Source organism: Ciona intestinalis, chromosome 1, assembly GCF_000224145.3.
Source record: "Ciona intestinalis chromosome 1, KH, whole genome shotgun sequence".
In the NCBI taxonomy this organism is placed as follows: domain Eukaryota; kingdom Metazoa; phylum Chordata; class Ascidiacea; order Phlebobranchia; family Cionidae; genus Ciona; species Ciona intestinalis.
Window position 1 is genome coordinate 1,113,638 of NC_020166.2, and position 11,421 is coordinate 1,125,058.

Genomic DNA, 11,421 nt, shown 5'->3' on the forward strand with positions numbered 1-11,421 from the left:
AGGAGTAAGCAGTTATAGAGGTTAGTTTTAGTAGTTAGCAAATAAGGTGGGGGGAGAATTCTTCCCTAGCACCAAGAATCGTTCAGGGCGTTACAGTTTAGGGTAGTGGGAACTGGGAAGTGTGTATTGGGATAATGGGGGTTATTACTTATTAGTTAAGGGTTATAAGTGGTCAGCAAAACACGTATGGGGTTTTTATAGGCACTAATACTTATATACCGACCACGTCTTAACCAACTAATACGTTTTTACCGCCGCTAATCGCTATCCTATATTGTAGTTGCAAAAGATGCGGAAACCATTGCCGGATTCGGCACAAATATAACACAGGTCATCTATAGAGTATTTAACGGTTTACCAAACTTCTGTCAACTAATATAGTCAGGCACATACACCTTGTATAGACAATACAGTTGGTCTAAAATCGTAAAATATCTTCCACATTTTACCAACATGTTTATAATATTGTAAACAAAGTTATTCGAATACTAAGTAATGTACTGAACAGAAACTTTAAAGACCATTTTCGCTCCTTTCCAGTAATGCGAAACATACCGTGGTTATGATTTTACTTACCGTTTTGCGATGGAAAAATTGTAAATAACGTACTTTTAAATAACAAGGCCCCTCGATATATTGTAACTGTCTCGTTAAGTATTTCTACATTACACCAGTGTCTGAATAAACGTTCTCGTTACATATACAGTTTTGTGGGGTTAGATAGGACACCTTTAGCAAATGATATTTAAATATCCTGGTCGTGTTTTTAACAATTAACAACAGTCTACGGAAATAAAGATACGGTTTCATAATTCATTGAGTGTTCTTTTTTTACTACTAAATGGGACGAGAAAATAGAATAAAAAAGTGTCCCATCTTTCCCCACCCCACTATACTCAGCTATTTTGGCGCGCGAGGATAATTAAGAATTAATGATGATAAAAACACATGGTTTAAGTTTATTTTACACATATACAGAACACAAACTAGCTTATACGGAATTATATGCCGAAACAACGACAATACAAAAGTAATGACACGCTTTATATACAATGAAACCCAGGCAGAATTTGCACTTTCGGCTACGATGCTACAACCCTCATTCGTCTTTTGGTTCCTCGGCACTGTAAAGTAACAAAACAGTAAAGTAATTAACTTAAGAATAGGATTACAATCACACATACATTTAGTCTGTATGTAAATATTTCTGTACAAATATCTGGCCAGAAACAAAATTCAAATGCAATTTTCCTTTTTGATTTCAATTGTGTTTATGCGTATACGCAACTAAATTGAAGTTCACTGTCTGTTAGATTTAACAGATTGATTTTGTACTCACAATGGGACATAACCACAGGTGTCTTGCCATTAATTAATACCCATATATTCTTTTTTTTTATTCGGTAACTTAAATCAACCCGTTTTGGTTAGATAGCTGTCGTTGCTGCCACGCGAGGATAAATAAGTTACATTCATTCATTTATTTTTTATTAGCTTGCCATCAGGTCGACAAAACCGTTGTTAGTTTCCACTTCCGTGCAGGAGACCATAGATTGTTGTTGCTATAACAACAAAATCACTAGTCTTCCAACCGGGTGCGGATATGTTGCAGGAGTTGTATCCAAACGGACCGCGATATTTTAAAGCTTGGGAAACCATTACCTGACTTTGGGCAAGACACTTAACGGAAATACAACCAAATGATCCCTTATGGGTTGTCCAAGTTGCCACCCATACAGAAAATATGCCCAAAAAATATTCACTCACAAAGTTGCTTATGTGACACTGCAAGTATGAGGTGTATGAAACAGACACCTGTGTTATAAAGACTGTTGTTGTCCCGCTAGCCGAATACAAATAAGTCGTATCCATCCATACATCATATACATAAATACAATGTGCAACAGGACACCGTATATTACCCAACCAGAAAAACGGCAAAGTTTCAACCTACTTCTTCTGCAGAAGAAACTGCGCGTTTTGTGTTTGTTCTTCGTTGCCAGTGATTGAGATAACTCGTTCTTCCTCACCAGGACCCGCTTCGTCGATTACGATCACTGCCCCGCTGTCCTGTGCATAGTAGGTTGGGGTAAGTTGGTACAATATTAAACAAATGTGAAAATTACTTTAGTTCTATTAGATATAGTAGAATGGGGTAAGATGATACATTTTTTCATTCTATTTTCTCGACACGCCCGTTTTAAATTAATTAAGCGTCACATTGACGGTAAAGTAAAGTGCGTAAAAAATAATCTATTTTTCGGCAGTTGTTTAGAATTTTGTACAATGCCTAGTGTGACGTCATTAAAAACTTGGTTACGTCATTAAGTATTTTAAAATAAAAAGAAATGTATTAAAACTATAGTCGGGCCTTGATCTGCATAGTTACTATATATACATAAGCAATAACGTTAAACATTACTTCACGTATTTGGCGAATTCTTTGACCCGTCTTCCCAATAACAGAAGCTGCGCACGATGTTGGTATAGTAACCTGCGTTTGTATTACGTCATAATTTAAAAAAATGAACGGTCGAATTTTTAAATGATTATTTTTTCGGGTAAAATTCGCCAAAGTACGGAATTGAAAAGTAAGGACGTCTTACTTGTGTTGTTTTCTGGTCCCCGTTGCCTGTTTGGCCGTCGCCGCTATCGTTGTATAAGTTCTGGAGTATAATTGTAAGTAATAGGTTTAGTGTATGTATTTTTAGATTGTATGCTAACATGCATTCAAAGCGAGCTGATCAAGTTATATTTTTATAGGAAATTTTTTTTTTAAAGCCAATTGGCCAAGGCTTGCAAAATGGAGTCACACACGCTTTATACATATATTAGCGAGGGGAAGATGGGACACCTTTTCAGTCTATTTTCTCGTCCTATTTGGTAGTAAACCAAAACAAAAAAAATCAAAGAAATATAAAACTGTATCCTAACGATTCCCATAGACCGTTGTTAATTGTTTTCTTTTGTTAATTGGAGATGGGACACCTTTAGCACATAATATCCAAATATTTTTGTTGTGTTTTAAACAATTAACAGCGGTCTATTGGAGTCTTTAGGTTACAGTGTTATAATTTTTTGAAAGTTCTTTGTTTATTACTAAACGGGACGAGAAAATAGAACGAAAAGGTGTCCCATCTTCCCCCACTCTAGTATATTTAATAAATAAAACACCATAAACATCTTCTACCTCTTGGTAAGGGTCAAAATTATCGTCATAATCTTGATATCCATCCTCATCGTAACCGCCATACAAACGTCTACCAGACTTCGGAGCTGAATATCTTGAGCCACCGAATCCACCGCCGTCTCCACCGTAGTTCTGCCGACTGTATAAACTTTCTATGTAAATATCTACAAGTATCAAAATTACCAAAAATATAAAAAAAATTAAAAAGTAGAAAAAAATCTTATAATATCAAGAGTATCAAAAATTACTAAGATATTAAAAATATCTAAAACATTAAAAAGTATTAAAAAATGCAATATTTCACACAAAATTGAAAACTTTGGTTTACACTTTAAGTGCCCTGACATGTAGGACCTCGCCCTTATATAGAATAGAACGAATGGACGACTATATTGTTAATGAAATAAATAGTTGAAGCAAACTTTTATACCGATATTTCGACCTAGCAAATAGAATGTAACTGTTTTAAAACTTCTTACATGTTTCTTTCTTTGATTCTTATTGCTGCATTTTTTAATTCTGTTCGGTTTAAACCAGCGCGAACCAGAAAATTTTAAAAACGTCTGCCTGTGTCGTTACCATGCGACCGACGCGAATGGTCGGGACTCATGAAAGAAGCATTACGCGATGAAATTCGAGACCTTCTAGATTAAAACGATCGTCGAAAAAAGTAGATGCCATCAGAAAAATATACGCTTGAACAAAAGAAGATACACGCGGAGTTTCCGGGCGAATCAACAGACATGAATTATTCACAAAGTGAATGAGGTATTGTGGACAAAACGGCACCAGGCTGAAACTCGCTCGCTTTGTGATAAGCGGCCCCTAGGGGGGTTATGAATATTCTATTAACACCTGCGCTCTTAGACTTCAATATTTTATAAGGCTGGCAGACGAACATGCGGCGGGAACAGAAAGGGTTTCAGACGCCATTTTTGTTAAGTCTTACATTTCAGTATTTAAAAGCAAAAGCTTATTTTAAGTGAACGCTTACAAATGTGACTAAATTTTACTGCGGTTACTTTCGATTTATACTAAAGGCAATTTATTATAAAGTAAAACAGTTAGGACATGGTACAGTATAACGCCTGGCGTCCATAAGTATTTACCCATTTTAAGGTATATTTTCCTACCAAAAAACGGTAACATACAACTCACCCTCCGCCTCGTTTCATACCACCATATCCACCTGGAATGAATGAATGTAACTTACTTTATCCGGAAAACGACAGTCGTTATCACACGGGTTTAACACCTCGTGCCAGCTTACGAGTTACCATGTATGTAACTGATTTATCCTCGCATGGCGGAGCAACGACGGTCGTTATAACACGGGTGGCCTGTTGCATATACCTCATGCCTGCTCATGAGTTACCAGTATGTACGTAGCAGCGTCGAGCCTTAAACCCATTACCTCTGGGTTACAGGCAGGGGCGCTAACCACTATGCCACGGCACGGGACGAATATAAGCCATAAAATAAAAGAAGGCATATAAATAAATGTAGCGGTATTACTCTTCCCGTGGGTGGACAAACACAGTCGTTATAACACGGTTGTTTTATCCCACACACCTCGTGCCCACCTTGCTATATATGTATCTTTGTGGGTGATTATTTTCTTTTTTTTCTTTTGGAGTAAGAAATTTGGACTACCCAAAAGTGACCACTGGTTTAGAGAAACAGTGGTCTAATTCCTAGGCTTCATGACGTAATTCGCCGTCAGACCTGGGCCTTACATAACGTTATATAATAGAAAAGCCTGCTTGTAAAAAGACCGATACGGTTTCGCTAAAAACCAGTGAATTTCAGCCAAAATTAAATGAAGTAAAATAAATGTCTAATTACCAGAGAATTTCTCACCACGATCGAATCTTCCACCTGTAACATAGAGATAATACAAACAGAAATAATAATAAATTATAAAAACAGCATACAAAAGAGCGTAACGTAAACCTTCTCTTATTTTTGTTGATATCCGTTAAATGTATAAATATATAGTGGCAAAACTACCGCATTAACACGCTTATAAAATTGCATAAAAACGAGTTCCGCTACACATTGTACACTAAAACTCAAACCGAACCCTTATTCAGTTTAATAAGATTATTACGGACCTAATTAATATTGGGGTAAAATAACAGAGACACTTCAACGTTTCATATCGACGCCATTTTAAAAAAAGGCAAAAAATGACCAAAAAGATATAAATTTCACAAATGAATGTCTCAAAAAACATAAATCCAACAGTTCTAGGTTCGAGTCTGTACTTGGGTAGTTTCTTACCGCTTCTAAAGCCTCCTCTGCCTCCACGGCCGCCCCGTCTCCCACCACGAGGGCCATCCATCCCTCTCTCGTTAGCATAACCACCATAGTCGTAAGAATCGTCGAAGCAATTCGGGTCGTAGTTTTTGATCGGACCTTTTGGTGGGGCCTGTGATGGTGAATTGATACAACATGTAAGATGAAATGATAAATAAACGAATGTTATAACTTATATATCCTTCCGTTGCAGGGAAACGACAGTCGTTATGGCACAAATGTTTTGTTTCATACACCTCGTGCCTGCTTAACAGTTACCATTTATGGAACTTATTTATCCTCGCGTGACTGGAAAACAAAGTTCGTTATAACACGGCTGTTCTGTTTCATACACCTTGTGCAAGGTTACGTGTTACCATGTAACTTCGTAGGTGATTTTTTTGGTGAATAATATATTATAGTCCAGATTATGTAAAACAAGGACAGAAATCTGAAGAGTTTGGCTAAACCTATATTGTATATATGGGTGAGTATGATTGAATATTTAAATGCCTTGTTGCAAAAGAAGTTGTAACATTACCTGCTGTAGGTGTTCCAATATACGAGCCACACATTTGACAACAACATCTGCCGTGCCACGAACTTGACATACACGGTCTGTTGACTCCGGACAGCACTCTTGGTTTACTTTAATGTTAGCCCCTGTCATCTGCAAAGGGGATAGCTACTTGCACTTTACGGATCATAAAAGATTCATAAACACGTTACCTCACGCAATTCCTTTATCCTGGAGCCCTTGAGCCCGATAATGGTACCAGCTTGCGACTTGTGTACCAGCATACGAAGACAACCAACTTTTTCTGGATGGTGCATGCGCTATAACGAAAAAAAACACATAAAGTGTTCTCGTATTCTAAACGTTATTTAAGTTAAATAAAACACTTTTGTAGCGGGCAATGAGGCATTTCAGTCGGCACGAGATGTATTAAAGCTGGGACGAAACCTATATAAAACCGTATCACGACTTCGGTTGTCCCGCGGACTACGCTAGGATAAAACAAGAGATCTTGGTTAATCCATACATCAACTCAACTATAAACGAAATAAAAGTGAAGTCCACAAATTAAATTGACAAATCTGTCTACCATATTGCGCCTTGGCATGCCCTATATACTATGACACTTTATAAATTTAAACAAATCACGTGCCAGACTTATTAAATTATTAAAAATATAGAAAAACCTGCCAGCTTAATAGTAAACATAAGTGGAAAAATTGTTCTTCGTATCACAATAATAATTTTCAGTTCAAGACAGTACATGAATAATGTAACGCATGTACTTGATAAACGAAGCTAACCATACAACATTTTATTTATTTTTAGTTAAAAAAAAACATTTCAAATTACCTTAAACTTTTTTTTATTTAGTTTGGAATCCCAATTCGTAAACAGGTAGGTGTGTAATATTATATTGGTTTCGCGTTATAGAGCGCCATTACGTCATAATTACCTCGTTAAGCGCTTCCACGACCTTCCCACAAATGTTCGCAGCATCTTCTATTGTCTTTGCCACTGCGGAAACGATCCTAAAAAACGTAAAAATGTGTGAAAACGTAACATTTTTACTCTATACAAATTATAAAGGGTAGACTTATACTATAGCGTTCTGAGTTGAAACGCAAATGCTATCCAAATATTCATTTACCGCTCAAAACCATGACTATCCGGGACTTGTACGTTCGCGTTGAACTGCAGAGGCCCCGAGACAGTGCGCGGTGGTTACAAGCAACAAAAGCAGGAGATATAGGATATATAAATTGGAGAATACGGTAAAACCGGTTGGATGTTGCGGACGGCAGGTGAGGTGTTGGTCGTTGGAGGAGTTACCGTGGCAACGGGATCGAAGATTGGATCGGACGGAGGACGGTGGAGCAAAATGGACAAAAGAACTTAAGTTAGTTTGGTGGACTGGTTGAACCAGCAACATTAGCAAGTAATGCATATAAGTGAATAGTAATTATATAAACAGGAATCTCAGCATATACATATATAGGTAAAGAATGTACCTCTTGTCGGAGATCACGTATATTCGCACCGCCTTTGCCAATAATAGCTCCGGCCGTCTGCGGAGAAAATTAAAACGATTATGAAGTAATTCTCTGCGGACGGTCAAGGAATTGATTCTTATAGCTTACATACGTGGTTACTTGTATAGGCGAGCACGAGGTGTATGAATCAGAACACCCGTGTTACGAAACGACTTTCGTTGCCCTGCCATGCGGGGACTAAAAAAATGCATTTACATAGTATAGGTTGGGGTAAAATGGTCCATGTTTTCATTTCAGTTTACCGTCCTCTTTGGTAGTAAAGTATGTTTACAGAATTATATAACACTTTCCTCAAAACCGAGAACTCGTAACAGTATCCAAACAAAAAGAGTGTTTGTTAAATAATGTAATTTATTAAAAACACAATTAAGAAATAAGGGCTAATATTTGCTGACGGTATCCATTTTACCCCATAGTAATAGATCTATCATTAAGCAATACATTAAACCTTAACCAGTTCGACCATGGCCTACGCTATGCCCTAAGGTCCTTTACTTGACCATGGTTTGGCAAACATTATAGAATAGGTCAGGAGAATAACCCAACACTGTAACGTGGTTTTCCAGCTAGGTAACTAAAACAATTACGAAAAAAGGCAGAGGCTGAATGCTGATGTAAGTTATGCATGAACGTAATACTTACGTGGGACGGGATAAGTACACGTAACTCGATCTTATCACTCGGTTCACGTCCACCCTGATGGAATCGGTCATGTTGGAAACTTGACCTTGATCGTTTTACGTCACTATCCCCGCTTTCTCGTACGTCATCATGGGATCTTTTATCTAGAGATCAAAAACTGTTAATCACTCAGAAATAATACGGAAGACTAAGACTTAGTGTTCATTAAAATACGCTGTCTGTTAAACGTACAAACTGTTATAACAATATAACGCTGTTTCAGCTAGGTGAGACTCTACGAACCTATTTTAAACGTTTACCAATATGAAAGTATTTTTTCTATTTAACAGTACATTTATCTCAGTTATTTTATAACAGATACTGTACAACAGTGTTAAACGTACCTGCTTTGGTATAGCAGCTATAATTAAGGCAAAATAACTCGCATTGAATACGTTAGCATAGTTTTCTTTCTGCCTTACATAACCATAGGTCTTATTTACTTGAACTGTTCTTTACCACTGCTACAAATGTGAAATATAAAGTCATTTCAGAGCTGGCAGCTTGTGGCCAAAACCGAACGCAGGTTGTTAATTAATTTTTGCGCTCACCAGGCACACCGTGTGCAATAAATGTCGTATGAAAGATTCATGAAAAGGATTACGCACTCACCGATACGGTGGCCAGACGGACATCAGATATAACAGGGCATGTGAACTGTTGTTAGCCGTTGGGTGTATTTATACACGGTTGTTGCGTCACAAATATCTACACCTTGCATACAAATGTACAATGCAGGCACTTATTCGAAAGAAAAACAAGTTGTATTACTATTCATATTTCCTCTATTAAATATATATATTATAGGGTTGGAGAAGATGGGATCCATTTTTGTTTTATTTTCTTGTCCCATCTGGTAGTATAAATCAAGAAAACTTTAAGAATTATAAAATCGTATCTTTATGACTCGGATAGACTGTTGTTATTTGTTTTAAACACGATCAGGATATTATGTGCTAAAGGTGTCCCGTTTCCCCCCACACTTGTTATAACACGCTTATGCATAAAACATAACTTATTTAATAAAAGGCGTAACCGTTACACCCTAATTATAAAATCAAATTACAAATGACAAACATGAGTAAATGAGTGACAGATCGTACTTGTTAATTTAGAACCGATAAATCTAACACCATATCATATTGCGCGCATAACTACGTACATTTTATTTCAATACCAATCGATACGGTGAGGACGAGACAATAGATGTAATATAAGCAATACAGAACGGTAGACACCGATTTGAATAAAAGCATATGTAGAGTGTGCGTAACGGCTGGCGGACGGGCGCCGTCTTTGTATTTTAAAGCGAGTTTTTCCCGTTTTTCTCTTGGTATACCATCGTCTATTTTGAGCATAATAAATATGTTAAGTCTTATTGAGCGATTATTTTTAAAAAATACCGGTTTTGAAACGCAGAATAAAGTTATTTGCAAAATATCACGTCATATCTGCACACTCTCTAACGCCAACTAAAGACTATAATTTTACTCATTTTTTTAAAACAAAGTTGTTTTTTTTGCCACAAACCAATTATTTAAACTTTAGTGAAATGCAGTACAACTGTTAATAAAGAAAATTCTGGGCATTACTTTTTATCTAGTTTTCAAATGTTTACAAATAGAAAATCAACACATAAGAGATATAAGGCCTATGAATTAGCCACATTATGTGATACCTATACCCTGTTAGTACAATGAATGCCAGTAATAAGGCTTGCTTTGGACAATCAGTTTGCATTTGGGATAAAGTTATAAACACCACACAAACCAATCATTTTTGATACTCTGTTAACACATTGGCACAGTAGTTAGATGGTTTGCCTCTAGATCAGAGGGCCGAAGCTCGACACTGCCACCACCGTGGAGTTGTAGGCATATATCTTTGGGCAAGACACTTAACAGTCTTGCTCCAATACAGTGGTGACTAAAAAAATCACTAACAAGATTGCAGACGAACACAAATAAAAGATGAGAGATGACTAAACCTTTTTTTTATTTTGACGGTTGCACTTCTGGAGTATTTTATATTAGTCTTGGTGCAGTGGGTGAACTTGCACATACCAAACAACACACAGAAAACAAAACCATTTTTTAAGATTCTTTCTAAAACCTCATATTCAGTCAGGAAATGTGTTTTTAACTAAACAATATATATATGTTAAGTTAATATAATAATATGTATATACATTAAATGTCAAATTACGTAGATCCACCTTTGCTAAATCTAACAATACCTCCTAGCAATTGGAAAATGTTGGTTTGTAATGTAAATACTGAGGTAGCAATGAAATTGTTTAAAGTTGAAGATTCAAGCTGCATAAATCATTTGTAGTCATTGTATAGGCCTCCAAAAATTTTATTAATGAATTTGTCCGGTGCTGCAGCACAGTTGGTTGCACGTCTTACGCTAACCTAGAGGTTATGGGTTCAAGGATCATCGCTGCTACCCTTGTGGGGTATCTTCCTTGAGCAAGACACTTTACAGCAATTTCTCCAACCCAGTGGTCACTAATGGGTTGTCCAAAAGCACTAATACGTCATAGGGATGTAAACTAATATATTCAAAACTTGATTGAATGAATGTAACTTGCTTTATACTTACCTGGCCGACACTTAACAGTCATTTTAACACGTTATTCTGTTTCATATACCTTGTGCCAGCTTACGAGTTACCATGTATGTTACTTTGAGGGTAATTAATTAGGACTTTTTGGCGTAAACACACCATCGATCGACTATAAAATAGTGTAAAAGCACCAAATGCAAAATAGCTTAATGTGTTTCTAAAGCCATTTTTTAACACAATTGCCTGACTTTTGCACAACAAAAATTAAACAATGGGTATCAGTAAAGCCTATAAGCAACATTTGCATCTTGAAACTAAATTTAGCACAACACAAAATTACGTCAACCTTTTATCACATATAGTAGGCAGCACACAGTTTATGAACCTCTACAATATACTTGCAACTTGCCATACATACATCCATTCAAACTTACTTGTTGATGAATCGGTTGCTTCTGACATTTTTGGTAGAAGTTCCTGGTGTTTAAACAGATTTTAAAATAGATGAATTCCTTGGAAAAAGATAAAAATATATGTAAAAAGTCTCCCATATGTTACAACATGACTTGTTTTTTTCTTATAAAGTATCGCGTGTTACTGCTGATATAAAACGA

General features: G+C 36.5%; 1 protein-coding gene and 1 non-coding gene across 7 annotated transcripts; both read right to left on the minus strand.

Annotated features, from left to right (window-relative positions):
- Positions 1-933: 933 nt before the first annotated feature.
- Positions 934-11,341, minus strand: LOC100181155 (heterogeneous nuclear ribonucleoprotein K). Of its 6 annotated transcripts, none has more exons than XM_026837971.1 (15): positions 11,242-11,341; positions 8,201-8,343; positions 7,517-7,573; positions 7,156-7,199; positions 6,961-7,036; positions 6,218-6,325; positions 6,030-6,158; positions 5,474-5,621; positions 5,051-5,068; positions 4,349-4,379; positions 3,191-3,329; positions 2,607-2,666; positions 2,423-2,494; positions 1,955-2,070; positions 934-1,124 (listed from the first exon to the last, which is right to left on the minus strand). In XM_026837971.1, exons 1-15 carry the CDS (start codon positions 11,267-11,269, stop codon positions 1,100-1,102), a joined length of 1,194 nt encoding a protein of 397 aa, XP_026693772.1. In that variant the 5' UTR covers positions 11,270-11,341; the 3' UTR covers positions 934-1,099. The 6 variants fall into 6 exon arrangements, with proteins under 6 accessions (XP_026693772.1, XP_009862135.1, XP_026693777.1 ...); XM_009863833.3 differs by having other exon boundaries at positions 5,036-5,068; XM_026837976.1 differs by lacking the exon at positions 2,423-2,494.
- Positions 1,528-1,605, minus strand: mir7 (microRNA 7). The gene has a single exon (NR_032331.1). It is a non-coding gene; the product is annotated as a microRNA 7 (primary transcript).
- Positions 11,342-11,421: the final 80 nt, after the last annotated feature.

What these genes read in the sequence shown, in the direction of transcription:
- LOC100181155 (XM_009863833.3), bottom strand. Translation starts at nt 11,269, where the DNA reads ATGTCAGAAGCAACCGATTCATCAACAA. An exon ending in GGATAAAGGAATTGCGTGAG is followed by an intron (nt 6,159 to 6,217) that starts GTAACGTGTTTA and finishes TCCCCTTTGCAG; the next exon opens with ATGACAGGGGCTAACATTAA. An exon ending in CAGAGGAGGCTTTAGAAGCG is followed by an intron (nt 5,069 to 5,473) that starts GTAAGAAACTAC and finishes TCTATGTTACAG; the next exon opens with GTGGAAGATTCGATCGTGGT.